General features: G+C 41.8%; 1 protein-coding gene across 1 annotated transcript in view; it reads left to right on the top strand.

Moving 5' to 3' along the window:
• Window positions 1-23,264, top strand: part of SIPA1L1 (signal induced proliferation associated 1 like 1) — a 409,883-nt gene that overhangs the window by 376,609 nt on the left and 10,010 nt on the right. The window contains exons 19-22 of the mRNA XM_004371003.2: window positions 3,271-3,713; window positions 15,820-16,059; window positions 16,820-16,985; window positions 22,238-22,484. Of these exons, the coding sequence (XP_004371060.1) occupies window positions 3,271-3,713; window positions 15,820-16,059; window positions 16,820-16,985; window positions 22,238-22,484 (1,096 nt within the window). The remainder of the gene's footprint in view (window positions 1-3,270; window positions 3,714-15,819; window positions 16,060-16,819; window positions 16,986-22,237; window positions 22,485-23,264) is intronic.

A 23,264-nucleotide genomic window follows, 5' to 3' on the forward strand; every position in this document is an offset into this window, starting at 1 on the left:
TGGAAGCTAACTACTACTTCCTTTCTTGTGTGGCCTCACGACAACACTTGGAGTTTTTTGCTTGATTGTTACTGTCTAGAGCTACCCTGTTTGTTATATTAGCTCTTACCCACACCTTGAGCACCTGAAATGTGGCTCATGTGACCGATGACTGAACTGAGATGTGCTGCAAGTGTAAAATGCACACTGGATTTTGAAGGCTTAGAATGAAAAATATCTCAATAATTTTTTAATGTTGATTCCATGTTGAAATGATAATATTTTTGATATATTGGGTTAAATAAAATATATTATTAAATTACTTCCACCTGTTTCTTTTTACTTTTTTTTTTTTAATTTGGCTGCTAGAAAATTTTAAATTACGTATGTAGCTCACATTATATTTCTATAGAATTCTAGTATGTACTTTATACTCTTGGCACATCTCAATTCAGACTAACCACATTTAATGTGCTGAGTAGCCACCTGTGGGTAGGGGCTTTTTAGATCCAGAGTTATGATGGATCTAAAAATATGAAAACAGTTATTGAGGAAAACTAGAGTAATATCACTGAAGTGACTGGGATTTTTTTTTTTTTTTTAAGGAGAAGAGACTTTTGCTTTGAAGTGAAACTGGAGTATCCTCCTCATGCCCCTATCCCCAGCCAGTAAAGAGCACGCCTCTTTCTCGGCCACAGTATATTGATATATTTATACACAAACAGACACACTCTTCCTTCTCTCTTCTTTTTTCTTACTTTCCACCACATATCTGGACTTCCTGCCTCTCTTTAGTTTAAAATATATTTTATTCAGATATCTTTTTAAACTTTACTTTTTCCCCTCATTTTCTTTAAGTAGGGACTTACCTGTTTTGAGGTTTTTGGTAAAGTCTTTAAAATGTTCTCTCTAAACAACTAAGCCACTATGTAGAAAGGGTTCTGTATAATTTTTTTGTTTAATTGAGATAAAATTCACATGCCATAATATTCACCCCTTTAAAGTATACATGTCAATGGTTTGTATGGGCAACCATCACCACTATCTTAATTCCAGAACATTTTTATCACCCCAAAAAGAAACTCAGTACCAGTTAGCAGTCACTCCCCATCTGCCCCCCTACCCCACTGCTCTAACCACTAATCCACTTGCTATCTCTATGGATTTGCCTATTCTGGACATTTCATGGAAAAGGAATCATACAATATGTGGCCTTTTGTATCTGGCCTCTTTCACTTAGCATAATGTTTTCAAGGATCATCCATGTTGTAGCATGCATCAGTCCTTCATTCCTTTTTTATGGCTGATAATATTTTACTGTATAGAAAAACCATATTTTATCCATTCATCAATTGATGGGCATTTGGGTTTCTACTTTTGGACTATTATGAGTAGTGCAGCTATAAACATTCATGTGAAAGTTTTTATATGAACGGATGATTTTAATAGTCTTGGATATATACCTAAGAGTAGAATTGCTGCACCATATGATAACTCTGTGCTTAACTTTTTTAAGAACTGCCAAGCTGTTTTCCACAGCAGCTGCACCATGTTACATTCCCACGAGCGATGTATGAGGGTTCCAATTTCTCCACATCCTTGTCAACATTTGTTATTGTCTGCCTTTTGATTATAGCCTTCCTAGTGGGTATAAAGTGGTATCTCATTGTGGTTTTGATTTGCATTTCTCTGATGACTAATGATGTTGAGCATCTTTTCCTGTGATTATTGGCCATTTCTATATCTTCTTTGGAGAAATGTCTATTCAAGTCCTTTACCCACTTTTAATTGGGTTATTTGTCTTTATTGCTGAGCTGTAAGAGTTCTTTATATATATTCTGTGTACCAGTCCCTTGTTAGATATGATTTGCAAATATTTTGTCCCATTTTTGGGTTGTCTTTTCACTTTCTGCAGGGTATCACTTGAGACACAGAGGTTTTTAATTTTGATTAAGTCCAAATTATCTACTTTTTCCTTTGTTTCTTGTACTTTTGGTATCATATCTAAGATTGCATAATCCAAGGTCATGAAGGCTTATACTTGTGTTTTCTTCTAAGAGTTTTATAGTTTTTAGCTGTATCATCTGGTCTTTAATTCATTTTGAGTTCATTTTTATATTTGGTATGAGTCCAACTTCATTCTTTTGCATGTGGATACCTAGTTGTCTTAGTCATATAGTGCTGCTGTAATAGAAATACCACAAGTGGATTGCTTTAACAAAGAGAAATTTATTCTCTCACAGGCCAGGAGGCTACAAGTCCAAATTTACAGTGTCAGCTCCAGGGGAAGGCTTTCTCTCTCTCTGTCCACTCTGGGGGAAGGTCCTTGTCATCAGTCTTCCCTTGGTCTGGGAGCATCCCAGTGCAGGAACCTCAGGTCCAAAGGACACGCTCTGCTCCTGGCACTGGTTTCTTGGTGGTATGAGGTCCCCAACTCTCTGCTTACTTCCCTTTGCTTTTATCTTTTGTAAGATAAAAGGTGGTGCAGGCCACACCCCAGGGAAACTCCCTTTACATTGGATCAGAGATGTGACCTGGGTAAGGGTGGTGTTACAATCCCATCCTAATCCTCTTTAACATAAAATTACAATCACAAAATGGAGGACAACCACACAACACTGGGACTCATGGCCTAACCAAGTTGATACATATTTTTGGGGCTCGCATAATTCAGTCCATGACACTAGTTGTCCCAGCACCATTTGTTAAAAAGATTATTCTTTCCCCATTGAATTGTCTGAGCATCTCTGTGTACATTTTGCCTGAGTTCAAAGCATCTTTTGGAGAGGCAACACTCCTTAGAAAGCTGACTACTAAATAGATACTAGTTGGGAAGGGAGAAGAGATCTCTTGAGGATAAGCTTTATATTCAGCCTGTCCTATTTAATTTACTTTTATCCTACCCTATTTACTTTTAGAGTCAAGCATACTTTCTAATTATAGGTCCTTTGGACATGTCATTTCCTTTTTATTTTTAAGCTAAGGTATTAAGGACATTTTAATGATGGTTTAGTTTTTTTTCTCATGAAAATTATCTCAATACTGTTGATACTTTAGCATAAGTCAAATAATGAAAAGTAGATTCTTTGAAACATTTCATATGCTCTCTGCCACCCAGAGTCACAGATTTTCCCAGGTACCTCCTGTCTGACTTTGATTTGTCATCACTGGAACATTTGTGCCTCGAGGACCCCATAACTAGACACACGTCACAGTATTGTTTTCCTATTGTTTTTTCCTGGTGTTTAAGAAGCAGAACCTGAATTTAAGTAAATTCTGCTTCCCTTCCAGTCTGATAGCCACTATTCGAGCCACTCCAGTAGCAATACTCTCTCCAGCAACGCATCGAGTGCCCACAGTGACGAGAAGTGGTATGATGGGGACCGCACTGAATCTGAACTCAGCAGCTATAACTATCTGCAGGGCACCTCTGCGGACAGCGGCATTGACACCACCTCCTACGGCCCCGGCCATGGAAGCACAGCCTCCCTGGGGGCCGCCACATCGTCGCCTCGCTCAGGGCCCGTCAAGGAGAAAGTGGCACCCCTGTGGCACAGCTCCAGTGAAGTGATCTCTTTGGCAGACCGGACTTTAGAGGCAGAGAGCCACGGCATGGACCGGAAAGCAGAGTCTTCCTTGAGCTTGGATATCCACAGCAAGAGCCAAGTAGGCTCGGGCCCTCTGACAAGGGAGAACAGTACTTTCAGTATCAGCGATGCTGCTTCCCACACAAGGTAACTGTCCTTCCATGCTGCTTCTCTGAGTCCCAGCCCACTCCTAAGTCTAGTATCCTGACCTCCGCCTTTATTTGCTCAATAATATATGCAGGAAGGTTTTTCATGCAGTGAAAATTACTTTTATATACAGGTATGTGTCACTTAACGTCCATGATAACATTCTTTGAAATGGGATGTTACGTGATTTGGAGATTGGGTGAACACCACGTTAAAGTCCTATGGGAGCCCGCTTCCGATCGTCCTCGTTGCCGCTGCTGGCTGCTGCTGCTGCTGCTGCTGCTGCTGCTGGAGCTGCTGGCGGAGGCTGGAGGAATGGGCATTGGTTGCTGAGAGGGCAGCGGCGGATGCCACCTACCTGCCTGCCAGACAAAGTCCAAGAGCCCATGCCCAGAGCTATATCTTCTGCCCCACCTGCCTGAATCTCACCCATGGCCAGTACTGCAAGAGTCTGGGTTTGGGGTCTTTAAAACGATTAGGGGAAAATAATAAACAAAAGGAGAACTATTTTCCCTTTTTAAAAAAGAACAACCTTAGGGAACCTGGACATATATGTGGTCAGATGTTGCCCAAACAGAAGTTAAGCAGCACATACCTGTATTTAATGCATTTAATTGCCAGTAAGGTCCCTGGGTGGCACAAATGGTTAAGTGCTTGATACTAACCTAAAGGTTGGTAGGTCGAACCCACCCAGCAGCGCCACAGAAGAAGGGCCTGGCCATCTGCTTCTGTAAAGATTATAGCCAAGAAAACCCTATGGAGCTCAGTTCTACTCTGTAACACGTGGAGCCGCCATGAGTCAGAATCATTGCCAGTAAAATGCTTTATAAATAGGTCCTACAATCCTAATATATTACTTTAAATTGTGAAACAAGTTTTCAGATTTATTCTTTGTAAAGTTGTATTTGAATTTTTTTTTAATTTTCTTAATTGTATACCAGAATTAGAGAGGAAGAATACATCCTTGTAACTTTGGCTTTCAGCTAGTGATAGAGAATGTAGAACGAGACAGTCTTTTGAAGATCTTTTTTAAAAACTCTTGACCATATTTTTAAAAGAAAGAGGTCTTTTCTAAGACTAACCTGACCTTATTTACGATGCTAAACACATCCTTTGCACTGTCGCTGTATCAGAGAACATCACTTATCAGTGTTTGCATGCTCATTTTTACCCCCAGCAACTGGCTCCTCACAATGATGTGTTGGGGAGAGGGAGGAGGTGTCCAACAGAAAAGTTAACAGAAAAATGTAGCAAAACTAGACATATCCCATCTACTTTTAAGAATAGAAAAGTACACATTCGCCAGTATCCTTGGAGATCACCCTGCTAGGCAAAATAAATACTATTTTTCATTTCCTGTTTTGGATTTAAGCGTAAAATCCAAACTATGACAAGGTTCTTCCTTTTAGGAAGGAACCATTCCATCACTATCTTTTTGGGACCTGTTAATTTCTATGGTGGTTTCTCCTTTTATCTTTTACTTTTGTCAGTCATTGATTGCCTTGTGTGACAGCATTTAACCTTGCTCACTTCTGGATCCTTTTTATTGTTACTGCCTTAAGAAATAGTAGAGAAGCTCAATTTAGTTTTAATTTTCAAATGGCAATTCAAGGAATCCAGGCACATAATCTGTCAGTAAGCCCTAGATAACCTTAATGAGAAAGAGCATCCTCTACTTAATTTGGATTTCAGTACTCAGGTCGTACCTTGTAGCTATATGTTTACCGATAAGATTATTGACCTTCCTGTCCTTTAAAATCCCTGTTCTTAAAATCTTTTAAATCCCCCTGGTTTCTCTATCAGCCCAGAACTATAACAATTTCCAAGGCCAACTCTTCAGACAGGGATTGGACTAGACTGTGGGACATAAAGTGATACTCGTGATGTGTGTGCCTCTTAGCTCAAGTAGATGCAAGAGACTAAATGGGCAGCTTCTGTCCAGAGGTGAGATGGGAAGGCAGAGGGGTTAAGAGCTGGTTGAGTGGACATGGGGAGTCAGAGGTGGAAAGGAGGAGTGTGCTGTCACAGTATGGGGAGAGCAATTAGAGTCACATAACAATGTATGTATAAATTTTTGTATGGGAAAAAATTAAAAAATTAAAAAAAAAAAATCTTTTAAAATCTCTGTGGCATGAGACATCTCAGGAGTTTTGTTCCTGTTTACTACTCCCATGCTGCTGTAGTGACCGTGATTGTATCCAGAAGGAGATTGAGAAGTAGTCTCTGCATTCTCGAGTAGCAGGCATCCGGTTAACTTTCTGCAATTCAGAAAATAGGATGTTTGATTCAAGTGGTTAAGGGAAGTCTTGGGGAAAACAGAACAGAAAGCTAGGCATCAAATATATAAATATAATACAGACCCAGAATCACGTGGCACAGAATTATGACATTTGCTTGCTGTTTTGGCAAACCCCATCACCTCATTGACTATATAGATCCTGCTTTGACTTAGGACAGTTGTCAAATCAGAATAGTCTCTCTGTGGCTTCAAGGTTTAGCTTGACTCATATTTCTTTGGGGTTTTTTTTTTTTTTTTTGAAAGGAGTATGTCGTTTTAGGAATGATATTCCGTCTGGAGCTATGTCTCTGGTCTAATTTGATGGCAGAAGAAAGCCGGTTATAGAGGTCTTGTCTAGAATGGAACCACCGTGGAGTAAGCTTGAAAAGAGCTGGGCCTCTGGAGCCGAAGCAAAAAGAATGTGGCTGAGCCATTGTCTAACAAATCCCATGGGATCTACAATGCCCTCTGAAATTAGGCACCTGGGCATGCATTGTCTAAATTCGCTGATTGGGACTCAAGGGATTGTCTAAATGTTCTGCTTCAATCTGGCCATGCAGAAAACATTTAAATTATCATTTAGAAATAACTTCTATTGAAAGTCAAACTTACTAGGGAAGAAAAAAATGTGGCCTTTCAGGGACGGTGGCAGTGCATCCCACCTACTGATAGGTTGAATTACATTCCTTTCTAGACTCTGGTAAAGTTGGCGGCTTTGTGATTTCATTCTGTTGATCTTGGCAGGGTGAGTTGGATTACCAGAGATTTAGCAGCCTTCCTTTTCTGGAGCAAAAGGGAAATCAGCCACCAAATGCACATTGCTGGAGAAGCTAACATCACTGCAAATTAGAGTGTTTGTGTCCTCTGAAGACAGGAACAGCAATTAATGTGGAGATCCCTTGACAGTACATACAAGAGCTTGTACCTGGGACTCGGTGACAGAAACCAAATTACAGTGATTAAGTTCCACTGCATATTCCTGGCTGGGCTCTGTTCCTACCCTCTCTGTCCTCTGTGTCCCTGTTGATGATTGTGCAGGTTTTTTGTGGCACCCATGAGAACTTCATTAACATAGGTCGGTAATTACATAGGATTGTTGTATTCGACTGTCATTAAGAGAAGCCATACACACTGATAACTTCCTACCATTAAAAATGTCTATTAATTGCTCTAAAATGTTGCTCCTTACAATGTCTGTGTATTTTCTATGAAACTTAAAAATTTAAGGAGAGATTTTAATTTTTGTTGCAGTTGTTGTTTCACTTTCGGCTCTTAAAGTGAATCACTCAAAAAAAAAAAAATAGTTCCAATTTTAATACACTCTCACCAGCTGGGTTCTTTTTTTTTTTCTGAGAGTTCTGGCCTTGCCAGTTTGTGGGCCACTAAAGGCCTCCTCAGTTAACGTTGAGGAGCTCTAGTCCTGCTGATGGATGGATGGTATTGCCTGTGTACCTAGACTTAAAACCAGTTGTCATTGAGTCAGTTCTGACTCATGGCAGCCACATTATAGAGCTAGAAACATTGCCTTGTAAGTACACATACCGTGTCTTCTGTTACATACTAAGTTGACCTGGTTTGTGTCTAGCCTATTACCTCCACCCCCTGTAGCCAGTCATCTGCTTATGTCAGGACTTTCTCTTGCTTCCCTTAGGCCCTTGCCCTACCCCTGTAGCCAATTAGTAACCACTTATGTGATCACTTACAAATGTTTACTGCCCTCCTATACAAGAGTATTTCTCACCCAGTATACTTATCCTAGGGGCCCTGGTGGCATAGTGGTTAAGAGCTTGGATGCTAACCAACAGGTCGTAGTTTGAATCCACGAGCCACTCCTTGGAAACCCTATGGGGCAGTTCTACCCTGTCCTGTGGGGTCACTATGAGTTGGAATCGACTTGACAGCAATGGGTTTGTTTGTTTTGTGTGTGTGTGTGTATGTGCTCATCCTAAGCACCTTGCGTAGTGGGAGCTTCCATAAGCATAATAGATGCTCAGTAAATTTTGGTGAATGAATAAAGGAGTAACTTCCTCCTTAATGTTTCTACTTTTTGCCTGATGACTCAAAGCCCTTACTAATAAACCAGTTTGAAAGTAGCATAAATCTTCAACTGCTGACTCTTTTGGAAAACCACTACTACATTTCAAAGCTTATTTTTATATATGCCAATATTGGCACAGAGCCATAGTGCTATATGCTTTATGTGTGTAAAGTACTTTTATGTACATAAAGCCATTGTACAGCATGATTTTTAATAAAGCTATGTTCTATATAAGGTAAAAAGTCTGAAAAGTAGACTGTTGCCCTAAGATAACCTTTGAACTTGGATTTGAAGCTATTTCTGTAGGTCACCTTTCAGCCAAATAATAGATTGGCTTATAAAAGAAACAGTATCACCCGTGAGTAATATGCTCCCTTAAACAATTAGCTATATGAGACCAAACAGTCAGCATTTACCCAAAAGGAAAGATTAGAAGGCAAGGAGGGGAAGGGAAGCTAAATCAACAGAAACAGAGCAAACAGAATGGAAATAATGAGAATGCTGACACATAGTAAAAATTGTAACCAATGGCACAGAACAATTTGTATAAAAATTGTTAAGTAGGAACCTGATTTGCTGTGTAAACTTTCACCTAAAACACAATAAAATATTTAAAAATATCTGGAAAATATAACAGGGAGGGACTTTATAACAGCTTACATACAAATGTCAATCAATATTTCTGTATTAGTTGGTCAGTGTCTGGGGCCAGCACAAGGCCAGGAAAAAGTGCCTGCCCACAGTAGTCAGTGCAGTTCAGTATCATGAATGAGCTTTTTCTGGTTGACCTAATAAGTTAACTATTCATGCCGGAAAAGCTGTATGTTTCTTGAGAGTAGAGGAAATGAAGGGCTTTCTTATAATTAGATTACACTGAACATTAAGGAATGCCTTGAGCTGCTACAATATACTGGACTATCTATATGTGTGCATCTGTGTGTATATTAGAGCTAGGATGTTTGAATATTGTTCCTTGTGCTCTCTTTGGCATCCTCTGTATGTGAAAAATATGCCTTCCTTCCTTCCTTGTTTAGAAATTATTCAGTTGTCTTTATCTGTAACATTTCCCTCTCTGAATTTCTTCTGCCTAGAATTTTTTTTAATTACCAACAAGGAATTGCCCCACTTCTGCATGGTTTTTTCCCCCTTAAGGTGAAAATAATTATTTTTCTTAATACTCTTAAGTTTTATGGGCTTAATTAAAAAATTTGAAGTACAACATCTACAATTATAAAGCCAAAACTGCTCTTAAAAGATGTGTTTGACTCTGCTTGCTTAAACCTGTCAGGTATACCAAAGGGCCAAACCAGTTGCTCTGGAGTCAGTTTTGACTTATGGTGACCTCATGTGTTTTCAGAGTAGCACTGTGCTCCATAGGATTTTCAGTGGCTGATTTTTCAGAAGGATTTTGCCAGGCCTTTCTTTCTGTATCATCACTGAGTTTACTCACCCCTTACTGTTCACTTAGCAGCTGAGTATGTTAACTGTTGCACCACTCGGGGACCTATCTATTAGGTATAGATAATTTTAATTGGAAAATTTGGCTTCATGGCACTACACATAGTGATCGTTCAGGATTATATTTCATTTTGTTTTGCTACAACAGAACTCTAAGTGTTCTGGCCTGAGCTGTCTTGCCCCATTTCTTCTAGCTTCCAGAGTCAGTGATGATTTTATCAAGAACTCTAGTGATGTTCAGCTAACCTGAAAGACAAAGTAGAACCACTGTGGTTGAAATTTCAAGTGAACACTGAAAAAAGGAGACCTCTGTCAAGCCATAAATGTTAGACCCCTTGGTCCAGAGGTCACCAGCAGAAAGTGCATCATTACTTTGTTTTACGAAGCATCTGATCCATTCATACAGTTGGTGTGGAAGGCCCAAACTTTCCATTCAATCATGAGATCAGAAGGAATTAGGCAGAGGCTCCATTCTTTGTCATAGTTAAACCATCAAGCCTGGATGCGAATTTATCCAGTTTCTTTTAAAAATAAATAAATAAATAATCACTTAAACCACTGCGCCACCAGGGCCCTGGTGGCGCAGTGGTTAAGAGCTTAACTGCTAACCAAAAGGTCGGAAGTTAGAATCCACCAGCCACTCCTTGGAAATCCTGGGGGGCAGTTCTGCTTTGTCTGTAGAATCACTATGAGTCGGAAACAACTTAATGGCAAGGGTTCTTTTTTTTTTTTTTTTTTTTTTTAAATAAGGTAAAGGAAATAAAAATCTCAAGAGGGGAGATTCTGCAGCCTTTCTGAGTAATATCAGTACTTGACAAGTCCTCTCCTTATCCAACATTTTTCGCTGGATCTACCTAATTGATAAATTCCTCTAGTTGTAGTTTAAATATGTGGTTAAGACCTCAAGAGAGAATAAGTGGTTTTTAGGAGCTAAGTCCTTTCTAAACACGAACATATTCAAAGTCTAAGATTTTGAAATGTGTAGATGTCTAAAAGAGTTCATTTGAAAACAATTAAAAAAGAAAAAAGGTATTTTGTTCCAGCCAGCCCTCCATCTCCAGGCAAGTTGAGAGAGAAACAGAGAAAATGACCTTAGATTTGTAGCCTGGGATCCAGGCTCAAGTCTCAGTTCTGCCATTGACCAGCTATGTGGCCTTCAGCTAGTCATGCCATTTCACTGAGCTTGTCCTTTGTCTGTAATCTGATAATACCTGGTCTGTCCACTACATGGTTGTTTTTATTTGTTTGTTGAGAATTAAAAAGGTTATCAAATATATTGCAAATTGTAAATATCCTTTTAAGACAGAAGGTTTTCTGTCATTTCCTTTTTTAAGCTCTCCCTCAACTTCCTCAATACAGTATCTAGTTACTTTTCCTTCAGCAAACGTCTCCCACAGCTCTTATAACTGTCCTTTATGTGTTTCATTCTACAATCATATGTTTTCTTAAAGTTCCTGGGTGTTTTTTGTTTTTTCCTTTTTAGATGACAAACCTGGACATGATACTCTCCTCAGCTATGCGTAATAAAATGTCAGTGTTCCTAGCACTACCCATTTTCTTGTTAGCTCCTTAATGAATAGCTCGGCCTTGCAGAGTTAGACAGCTTGTGGTCCACAGTGATCCCTGAGGTCTCTTCTGCTGGTATACCTAGCTACTCATCTTCCTATGCTTTATGTATTAGTGTGCCCTTGTGCTTATTAAATATCTCCCTCTTTAGATGGACAGGGTTTTTTGTTTTTTGTTTTTCAACTGCCATCACTTAAATATTTCCTTTGTCAGCGTAATCATTCCTACTTCCTCTGGTTGTTTTCCCCCCGTCTGTTAGACCTAACGTCTCCTGAAGCCTTCCCAAATTATGGGGCCCAGTATTGGATATGGTACAGATTTGGCTAGTGCTGAACACAGTGGGAGGAGTCCTCCTCAATCATTATCCTCCACATTATCTGTTACCTAAAGGCAATCACAGGACACCCACTCAGCCCCCTCCCCTTGGTATGAGGCCAACATTCAGCCTTTGCCCAGATTTTGCCACAACTGTTTGGCAGGTGACTAATTGCTGCTGTCCTCCTCCTGAAAAAATCATCCTTCACAGCCAGTCTTTAAACCCGTCCCTCAGGGCAATGCCTGAATAGAAGATGACTTCCAAGTGTTTTCCACAGCTGAGAGGGGCTGGCAGATGTTTTTCCACAGGAGGCGGTGGTCTCAGTGACAATGCAGAAACTCAGAACAGTTTCCCAGGACCTCATAGGTTTGGTATTTGGGGCTCTCATAGCAAACATTCAGGCTCCCCAGTCCTGTGGGGTTCATCCCTTTGCAAGGTGAGCAAAGGGTGCAGTGAGCAGATTTAACGCCTCTCTGTGAAAGCAGCACCCACTGAGACTAGCCCTTTTGCAGATCGGTCGCCTAGCATCCCCCTGTAATATTTTACCACAGCCAGGAATGTCGGATAATCAGGTTGCAGAACATTGGGTTCATGGTTTCTCGTGAGCATCAGTTCAGCCAGATATTGTCGAAACAGAAATGTTTCCACAGATTGAAACTGTCCCATATTCTGCTACCGCATCGCCTCTTCTTCGCTTTTTATATGAGGTATCATGTCTATGTGTGTGTATTCTCTCTTCCTTTTCAAAATGTATGTCCTGGAATGACCAAACAGAATCCAGAGTTGTTCCAGTTTTAGGAAAGAGGATGCACCTTACAGTTTATAAAAATTAAATGGAGTGATCTCTTCATGTAGAATCCAGGAATGCCATTACTGTATTATTACTGGTTCCAGTTTGGCCATTTAAACTCACTCTTTATGCCATGAGGAAAGTAACAAATATTACGGTTGTCACTTCCTAAGATATCTAGCGCTCTTCTCTTTTTGTTCCGTGATTATTGGCTCATTACCTTCTTACACAATTTCTATGAAGAGATTTAACTCACCACGCATGAAACTGAATTGCAGCATATTGAATAAAAAGGAAATCTCCAGGGTAATGAAACAGATCAGCCACACCATTGCACTTAAAAAAGTATGAAGCTGCCAACTTCATTTTAGTTGTATTGTAATTCCACCCACTTCAGAGATTCTTAGGTGAAGTGTGTTGGTGCAGGTCCTCGAGGTGGCCTGAGGCCATCAGAGTTTTTCAGCTTCGAGGGGCGCCGCCACAGCTCAGCTCAGGGGTTGGACCACAAAGGAAAGAGACCAAACCCAAACCAGACCCACTGCTGTCGAGTCAATTCCAACTCCTGTCAACCCTATAGGACAGAGTAGAACAGACCAGTTTTAAAGTGGGAGAGTTGAGGGCTTCATGCAGTAGTTCATAAGCCCTAGGGAACATGAGAATCCTTTAGGAGCTTGTGAAAATAGAGATTTCTGGGGCTCTAGAAGATCCAACGTGAGGCCAGGAATCTACATTTATATCCAACTCGTGCAGGTGGCCCCCAGCCCCCAGCCCCCAGTTTGAGAAATTGCTTCACCATCTTGACCTTGACAATATGAAGTTTGGGTTTTGATAAGGGCAGGAGGATATGAATAATTCAGCTGGATTCGAGCAGTAGTTCTCATCTGGTGCACACTTGGGAGATTATGCCAAAACACACCGGCACCACCTGTGTATTTTGCCCAGGCACCACCCCACATCTATTAAACGAAGATCTCTGGGATTAGGTCCCAGGGTGTGTGTGTGTGGGTGTGTGTGTGGGTGTGTGGGTGTGTGGGTGTGTGTGTGTGTGTCTGTCTGTGTTTAAAGGAGTCTCCCAGGTGATTCTCATATGCCCACCGAATTACAGGCCAAATGTATTAAAGTACTGCCTCGCTTCAGGTGTGTGTTGTGTGCATTAAAGGAAGAAATACCATAAATCCTATTTGTCTTTGTTTTTACTTCTGTTCCGAAATGTCATCAATCGTTAAGTAGTGCTGTCTTGATTATAGCCATTAGTGAACAAAAATGTGCTGGCATTTCACACCTGGAGGCTAGGCCTCATGTTCACAGAGAAAACCAGTGATCAGGGTCTGTGGTCTTCCTTTTGAGACTCCACTGCAAACAAAAGCGTGATTTGCAGATTTCGTTATTTAGTGCAGTGAAAGGCAAGCCACGTCCAGTTTTAAATACAATATGAGCAAAATGCAGTATCTTCATGCATAACTCTTCCTTCCATTTAAAATAGATGGTTAATTTATCATTTATTTTACAGTTTCTTTCATCAAATATTTATTGAGTGCCTACAGTGACCAGAATTCTTCTAAGTGTGGGGACTATAATTGTAACAAATCACACTCCCGCCAGCACCATAATAGAATTGTAGTCACTTCATCCTTCCCAGCACTTCAGATCGTCAGTGTTTAATTTTAGCCATTCTGGTTGATCCGTAGTAGTCTCTCATTGTCGTTTGAATTTGCGTTTCCCTGATAACTGTTAGTGTTGAGCACCTGTGTTGATTGGTCTTTTGGATGGCCTTAATGGTGAACTTCTTTTCAAGCTTTTTGCCTATTTTTCTGTTGGCTTGTATGTCTTACTTGTATTTAAAACCCACTGCTGTCGAGTTTCGAGTTGATTCTGACTCATAGTGACCCTATAGGACAGAGTAGAACTGCCTCCATGGGGTTTCCAAGGCTGTAAATCTTTTTGGAAGCAGACTGCCACATCTCTCTCCCATGGAGCAGCTGGTGGGTTCAAACTGCCGACCTTCTGGTTAGCTGCCAAGCACTTAACCACTGCAGGGCTCCTTGTATTTAGGAGTCATATATTCTGGATAGGAGCCCACTGTTGGATAGAGGTTTTATAGATTGTCCTACTCTGTGTCCTTGAATGAATAGACCTTCTTGATTTTAAGGTGGTTCTATTCTTTCCTTTGTGATTCTATCAAAGAAATCTCTGCCTCTATTGTAAAGATGTTCTTCCATGTTATAGTCCAGAATCTCTAGGTCTGCATTTAAATCTGCAGTCCAGCTGGGATTGATTTTTATGTAGGCTTAAGGTGGGAGTCAAGATTCATTTTGCCCCCATAAATATTACCTCAGGACCATTAGTGTTTTTTTTGTTTGTTTGTTTTTGTAATAAACTTTTTATTTTAAACTAGTTACAGGTTTACAGAAAAGTTACAAATAGAGTTCCCATATGCCTCTCACCCAGTTTCTCCTGTTGCTGAGTTACATTAATTACATAGTACATTTGTCACACCTAAGGAATCAGTATCGATGTATCATTATTAGGTAAAGTCCTTATTTTCTTCAGATCAGGACCATTAGTTTTTGACAGATGAAAGTGCTGTTGAGGAATGCTTTGGGACCACACGCTGTTAATTAAACACTCAGTAACTAGTCAACCATCTTCTGTCTCATCCTAAGCTACATACCTCAGCAGGGCACAAGTTATTAGTGGGAACTTAGGTCCTGTGAGATCCTTGGGAAGGAAGCACAGAAATTCTACAGTTAAAGGCCCTCCAGACTTGCAGTGAATGTAAACTCTCAGTCCATTTTGAAGATTCTACCCTTTTACATTTTGAAAGTAATGAGTAGACTTCCCTTTATTCCTTTTGTGATCTTAACCAACGTTTGAAATACACTGATGACGAACAGCTGTTTAAACAAAAAACTAAACCCACTGCTGTCGAGTCGACTGCAGCTCATAGCGACCCTGTAGGACAGAGTAGAACTGCCCTATAGGGTTCCCAAGGCTGTAAATCTTTACGGAAGCAGACTGCCACATCTTTCTCCCACTGGTGGGTTCGAACCACCAACATTTTGGTTAGCAGCCAAGCTAACCACTGTGCCATAAGGATTCCCTGAACAACTTTTTAGAGAGTAGATATTAATGCCAGGTGCCATGGGGAAGGAGAATTCAGTGTGTCCCTTTAGTTTTGGATGTGAGTGTGTGGAAGCTGTATCCCTAATTCATTTTCCTCTCCCTGCCTTAGTTCAGCCCCAGGGAGGGTCGCCATGAGTGCTGGTTCTGAGCAAAGCAAGACAGACAGCCATTGAGACTGCTAGACCTTCATTGCTGTCTTTCCCCATCACTTGTCTCTTCTAGACATGACTGACAAACTTCAGTGATGTCAACATGTTTGAAAGTGCCATGGACAGTCTTAACTATTTTTACTTTTTAACTTAAAGTGCAGACTAAGCCCCAGTGACCACATGTCACTATGACAGCAGACATTTAAATTACAGTCAGGAAACAAGTAAGGCTAGCTATCCACCTCCATTAATATTTTATGAAATATTCATTGTTCTTTCACCTGGCGATCACCCCTGTCCTGGGCAACACTTTTATGACTGATGTAATGACCCCAGGAAGCACACAGCCACAGTGGGGTCATTTGGTCTTTGTCCTGCTTCTCCTCAGTACCATGAGCTCCCGACACTCTGCCAGCCCAGTTGTTTTCACCAGCGCCAGGAGTTCCCCGAAAGAAGAACTTCATCCTGCCACCTCCTCGCAGCTGGCACCTTCGTTCTCTTCCTCCTCCTCCTCCTCATCTGGTCCCAGGACTTTCTACCCTCGCCAGGGTGCTACGAGCAAGTACCTGATTGGATGGAAAAAACCAGAAGGAACCATAAACTCTGTAGGATTTATGGACACAAGAAAGTAAGGACTCTTTTGCTTCTTTTGCTGAGTGATTTGCTTTTATAAAAGAACAGAACAGAAAAGGCTGGGGCCGTTTCCTTCAACAGAGAGGCCAGGCTGGGTGATGGGGAGGGGGTAGTTTGGTGAGGGGATTTTTTTAAAACTAAAACTTATCTTAAATTGTTTCTCCATTTTGTTCCTTAAATAACATGTATTATAAACATTCAGATTTGAGAATCTTAGGTCTCCTAAGAACACACTGGAGAATAATTGCCCCTCTGGTGTAGTTAAGACCACACTTGCCCTGTGAGACCCTTGATGATATTAACCACAGCCTTGCCGTGTAATTCTCTGAACCGGGCTATCAGGCACCAGAGGAAACATTAGAAAGTACTCCTGAATATGAAGGACTTTTTTTCAAAACAGTACAGTAATAAGATAAATGACTTATTCCATTATTTTGTTTTCGTTTGTGCAAAGCTTACATTTGGGATTCATATCCTGTGGTCTTTTAAAAAGTTTGTTGCTAATTTTGGCTGATAGAATTAATGGTTCCCTGCAAAAGAGTGATTTGTTAATTAGACTGTTAATTTTGTGTTTCAGATTGGTTTTGTTTCTTTAACAGGCATTTATCAGAGTAGATTGTGATGTAATTAAACAAAAGTGATTCTCTTTTTCTCTCCTTTAATATTTTCCATTGACTTACAGCCTTCAAAGCCCACTACGCCCTTGAGTCAGCCTTGTCGACTTGATTTCTACCCTCTCTTCCTTTTCTTTCAAGGCGTCATCAGAGTGATGGCAATGAAATAGCCCACACCAGGCTACAGGCCTCAACCAGGGACCTCCGGGCATCTCCTAAGCCAACTTCCAAGTCCACCATTGAAGAGGATCTGAAGAAACTGATCGACCTTGAAAGCCCAACTCCTGAATCACAGAAAAATTTTAAGGTACACGATGGAGGTTGGGGTACATAGCCGTCAGAGAGAAGTCAAACATGATGGGGCTGGTCGTCATAGTCACATCTCTCGGGAAGTGTTGATGATGGCTCTTCTTCATTGGGCCCCAGTCCCAGCCATCGCCCCGTCTTCCCAATGATTAGTTCACAGCTTTGTACAGATGTTTTTTCCTGCATCCACATCTCTATAGCCTGGTTTGTATTAACCTGTCTGTACCCCCATGGCTTGCTCTTCTTTCAGTGTATCCTCCTCACAGTGCAAGAGCACCTCTCTTCCTTGACTATCACTCATGTGTTATTACTTCGCAGCACTCTGTAGAAACACCTGGGCCTCCCTTGTCAGATATACAGTTCTCTGTGAGGTGTTTCATGTCTTCTGTCCAGAGGGTCCTCCTCCTCCCACAAATGCCCCCAGTTTGTTTCCTGCACCCCAGGCCCCCAGCACTTGGCTCTGTCCCCTAGACCCAGGCAGGCAAACCTGCTGTCTATACGCCCTTCAGTCACTGAGAGGAACTGCCTGAAGGAGACTCATTCTCCTCCACCCTCCGAAAAAGTATACAAACAGTCACCTCTTCTGGCTACATACTAAGGCTACACACTTACCTTCAGAACTTTCCAGACTCTCTTTACTTCACAAAGCCTTCCTTCAACTTCACTCTCAGAATTCTGGACTGTAAATGTCTTCTCTAAAGCCCAGTCCCCTCCCCACCAAGTCCTAAACACTTGTTCAGAGTAAGTGCGTGTGTCAGGGGCCAGGCCTTTGGAAGAGTTTGTTCTGTCTCCTCAGTGTGGAGGATGCTTGAAGCCTACTTGAGGTACTGTGCCTCCTTGTCTTCTAACGTGTGGTCTCACTCTTGGCCTCACTTGTTGACAGGCTGCCAGATGTGAATTACCAGGTCACTGGCACATACTAGTTGTGACTAACCTCCCAGGAATGGAAACTAGTGTTTATTGGGCTGAGCCCCAAAGTATTTCACTCTGAGTATACAGTATTCCTGTCTGAGTATATTGGTTAGCCCCAGGAGAAGGGGGTCCACCCCTGGAAGGGTCATGGCAGTCAGCTTTGAAGTTTCTGTTCTCTAGGTTCTTAGTTAAATGACTTGTAGTCTCTTTGAAGTGACTAGAGAACTTAATTTAAGAAGAACTTTGAGAATCGATTGAAAATGGAAGCTAGAATATTTCCTTAAACATGTACCATCTTCAGATTACGATCAGAGTGCAAGAGGCGTGACAGGCTGGAGGAGCCGCGTGGTCTTGTCACATCGAGGTTTTCCTGGAGCCATTCTAGCATGTGTGTGTGCGTGCTCTTGTGTGGGCTCCTGTGTAGGGGTGTGTGTGTGCGTGTATGTGTGTGTGACCTCAGATAGGTCAAATATAACCCCTCAACTTAAAAATGAACATTTACGGGAATTAAATATACTCCAAGGGTCATTCAGGAGTTTTGCTGAGAAATAAGTGATTTATAAGCATTAACATAATAAATCTCTTTAAGGACGCAGCCATTCTTGATTTCTGTAATTTCTATTTTATAACCCAGCACTTAACAGTTCTGACTCATCACCCAGAGCACAAGTGGTTTCCTTAGCAACCTTGCAAAAGGTAGTGCTAAAACTTCTTTCTCTATCCATCAACACCCAAAGAGGTGTATTAAAATTTTTAAGTACCATATTCAAAATAAAAATTATTTCGCATTTTTCCTTTAATGTTAGAGGAAAATAAAACTTCCCCTGAAAGGAATCTTTCCTCTAATTCCTAGTTAACAGTTTTGCAAAGGGGGACAAGCTCTGAACTCTTGTTCTTTTGATTTATGCGTGCAGTGGAAAGAATTGAAGGCAAACATCTGCTTTGCCCTTATTCCAGGTCTTGGGCTTTTATTTCCAAGTAGAATGACTTTAACACGCCTGTTCGACACAGGGTTGTGCTTTTTTTTGTTGTGACTGTCTTACTGTGAGGGCTCTGCAAAGAAAGTGCTCCTGCTTTAAAGAGCTGGTAGGAGCTGGACGTACTCTGTTTTATCTTCAGTTCCATCCTTTTTGAGTGGTTTGGTTTCAGAAGAGTTCCGGTAAGTAGCTCCGTGTGTCTTCTGAGATTCACCGTCTGAATGACTGTGGCTCTGCTGTGCCGGGAAAGCTGGCGTGCCCTTGAGAAGTATTCCAGGCCAAGCCTGGCTCCAAGCTCCAAGCTCCAAGCCACTGTATCAGGCTTCAGGGTTTTAGGAGTGGCCAGCTTTGGGCTGTAATCCCTGGAACCCACTCACATGCCACGTTTGCTTTCTTGGATAGCAAGTCCTACCTATGAGCAATCATTAATATCAAATTGCAGGGTCACTGCCAAGCTCTGAAAACACAGCTTGCTTGTCAGCAGAGAGGGATGTCTGCTGTGGGACGTGGCAGTGAACTTTTGGGCAGGCTGTGGCCGAGAAGTGAGTGGCTGCAGGGCCCCGCGCAGCTGCTGCAGAGCTCCTACCTCGAGGAAAATGACAGAGCTGTAACATTCTAAGAAATGTCATTGGCAGACAGAGATGGGATACCTTTACTTCCCCCATGGGCCCCATACAGTCTGGCAGGTGACAGACAACGGTGGAAACCATTAGTGCTACTTTCCAGCCAGTAACAGTGTTTAGAAAGAGCTGATGCCTGCTTATTGCAAGTGTGGGTAACGCCTGTCACTGATTGCCAGGGGGACTGGATAGAGTGAGAGAACAGGAGACTGACCAGGAGCAAGATGCCACCTTCCAAGCCTTTTTGAGAGGTCAGCTATGAAGTAGACAAACAGAGTAGACCAATGGCTCCCAGACGCTTACAAAGCTCTGGAACCCTTTTTTCAGATAAAACCATACATGGAAGACCAGTATGTAGAACTGAGAAAGCAGAGTATCTCTGACTGTGGCAGGGTGTGATGTGGTATCAGGGTCCCATCTAAGCAATGGTGCTGTAAGGAGCCCTGGGGTCTCCTTGGAACACAGGTTGAGAACCCCTTTTCTGGCTGTTCTTTGAAACCCCTTTGGGTATGATAGACCCCACTGTGATTCTGTCCCAGGGACTGACAACACTGGATAAAGCAAGTGCCCAGTGATCTGCAAGAGAGGCAGGGGCGTTCTGGGGACCAGCTAGGTCTGGGTACCTAATTTAATACTGGAGTTGAGGAGGGTTGGGGTGAGGAGCTATCCCGGCTTTTTTGGACAAGACTGAATACTGCTGCTTTTGAATGGACAAAAGGCATCTCGGCAGGCTGCTTTCCTTCTACCTCCTTCCCTGCCTTCCTTTAGAGCAGGTTGTTACAGCTTTTAATAAAGCACACTGCTCAAGGCAGCTTACTGCCTCGAAGTATGTAAATATTTCCCAAAGATGCTGAAACTAGAGTTGGTAGAAAATTTCTCTCCTGAAAATAGTCAGGGTGGAAATCCTCACTGGGAAAGGAAATCCCTTTTTTCTAAAACCAAACCAGAGGTGTTGAAAAAGACTGACAGCAGTTTTTGAATAGAGAGATCTCAGATCTGGCCTTATGTGATATCCTAGAACCTTGCAGGATAGGAGAGATTATCTGATTTTATTTTTTAAAAAAAAGTACAATTAGCAAGCTATTTAACCTCTAATGCCCACTCTTAAGTGAGAAGGGCAGTTATCACTTCCATACCAAGTTCTCCCCACTTAAAGCCTGGCAAAGCATTTATCACAAAAGCATCGCTTGCAACTCAGCACCTTTCTACCCTGGATTTCACTCAACAGGAATTTTTTAAAGTGAACACAATTTTTACACAATTGGCTACACCTGGGGCCTATTTATAATACCATGGATTAATAATATTTTTATATTCATGCAGCAACTGTGCCCACTACATTGTAGGTAGCTTCAGCTTGGTTAACCCTTGGCTTGTTGAGCGGAAGCCTGTTAAGGCCAAGAGGACATGAATGAACGTGAACACCAACTCTCTATTTCTGGGTCTGTGAAATCAGCCGCCTAATGGAGCTGTTGCTATAGCATTAGTTCTCTGCCCCTTCAAAGTGTTATGGCAAATACCACAGTGGCTATCTGCCAGCAGGGACTCAGACCTCCTCCTCCCATTTTCACCTGGTCTTCACATTGTTCTCCCTGCCACGGTAAACAGGAGTCTAAGGGGCACCGAGTAAGGATCGCTTTATGGGTTCCGTGCAGAACAGTCTGCTGGTGTTCAGCTGCTGGAGATTTAAATATTGTTAAAGTGTCTGTTGTTTCTCAGGAAATGGGATTCTCAGAAACTGGCTATTTGCAGGAAAAAAATCCCAAATCTGGTCACCAAAGCAAAAAATATCAACTAGAAATACATCTATCTGGAACTGATTGTCATTTATAAAGCTGATTTTCCTATTTTTATTTCATACATGGAAACCCATCTGCAAAACCCATATAATATATCAAATATAGGTTCCATTAGGAGTCCTTGGGTAGCACAAACAGGTAATGCACTCAGCTGCTAACCAAAAGGTTCAAGTCCACCCAGAGGCACCTTGGAAGAAAGGCCTGGCGATCTACTTTCCAAAAAAGCAGCCATTGAAAACCCTATGGAGCACAGTTCTACTCTGGCACACATGAGGTCACCATGAGTCAGAACTGATTTGAAGTTAACTGGGGAAGAAAAGTATAGCTTAGTAGTTAGTGTTTATCAAAAGCTACCTATTATTTGAGTTAATACATTTAGATGATTAAATGCTCTTGTTGCCCAGCAAACATGTTCTCACTGGACAAACTTCTGAGGATACCTTCCCCTGAGACCATAGCATCATTGAATAATACCACTGATGCACACCATTGTGATCAGTCCAGCATTTCATTTAATCCTTATAATAATTCTGTTGTGTTCCCATTTGACAGATGAGGAATTGGGGCTCAGAGAGACTATATGACTTAAACAAGACGCAGGATTCAGAGGAAACTCAGTTTTATCTGATCCTAAGGTCATGTTCTTAGCCATGGCACCATATTGATCAATCCACTTAATCACATTTCTGAATTATGTATGGAGGACTGATGGGCTCAAGGCAGCCTGCTGGACTCTGAGGAGATGATGACTACGAACTTTTATTTTAGCTCCTCAAGGAATTAGACACAGATGGTGGGACCTGGGTGTTTCTTGTTGGGGCTAGAACTTGATGGGGTGTTCCTAGAGCAGGGCTTTGTTGACCCAGCCCCCACCCCACCCATTCTCAAACTTGGATGTCTGAACCAGAAAATTGACTTTTTCTCATACTGTTTTCTGTTTTTCAGTTCCATGCACTCTCCTCTCCTCAGTCTCCTTTCCCTCCCACCCCGACCTCAAGGCGGGCCTTGCACAGAACGCTGTCGGATGAAAGTATTTACAGTGGCCAGAGGGAGCACTTCTTCACCTCAAGGGCTTCACTTCTGGACCAAGCCCTGCCCAACGATGTCCTCTTCAGTAGCACATACCCTTCTCTCCCTAAGTCTCTTCCGCTACGGAGACCTTCTTACACCTTAGGGATGAAGTCATTACATGGTAAGCTTATTTCTACTGCAGCAGAACAGCCGTATTGATGGCCAGTGTCCCCAGAATCAGTGCCTCTCAGTTTGCATAGGGAATGGTAATTGGAGGACATCGTGCTTCCAAAGCTCAGATTATTTCCTCTCCCCTCCTGTCATGCCAGACCACATAGTACAGACCCTCGACCTCACAGGTCATACAGGTCACAGGTCACACAGGTCATCTGGGACTCCTTTTAAAAATTCAGATTCCTAGACCCTACCCAAGACCTACTGAATTCAGATCTCCAAAGGAGTAGTCTGGGAATTGGTATTTTTACCAAACATCCCAACTGCTCTATGATTAGGTGAGTCTGACTAATGCTAGATTACAATTATTTCTTAGAGTTGTGTCCCTGATTCCCCTCAGCCATAATAACAGACTTGTCATTGCTCCCTGTCTTGCCCAGGCTGTGGTGTCGACGACTCATTTGTTGACTCACTCATTCATTCATTCAGTTAGCAAGCAAATATTACTATTTTGTGGAATACTATTTTATTGACAATGTTCTTGCCCTTGGTTCTTATATGTCTGGCTTGTTTGCTCTGTGACCTAACTAGATCCCAATGTTACTATGAACCATATTCTGGGACTGTGGACTCAAAGTCGTTCTTTTCTTTTCTCCTCTCTCTGTCTGACCCAACTTGAGGGTCTACACCTACCCTCACAGCAGTGGCCCAGCACAGCAGACACCTATTATGGGAGCTTGTGTTCCTGACTGTTGATTACACATACTGCTATAACTGCATCTCGCTT

Source organism: Trichechus manatus, unplaced genomic scaffold, assembly GCF_000243295.1.
Source record: "Trichechus manatus latirostris isolate Lorelei unplaced genomic scaffold, TriManLat1.0 scaffold00010, whole genome shotgun sequence".
Taxonomy (NCBI): domain Eukaryota; kingdom Metazoa; phylum Chordata; class Mammalia; order Sirenia; family Trichechidae; genus Trichechus; species Trichechus manatus.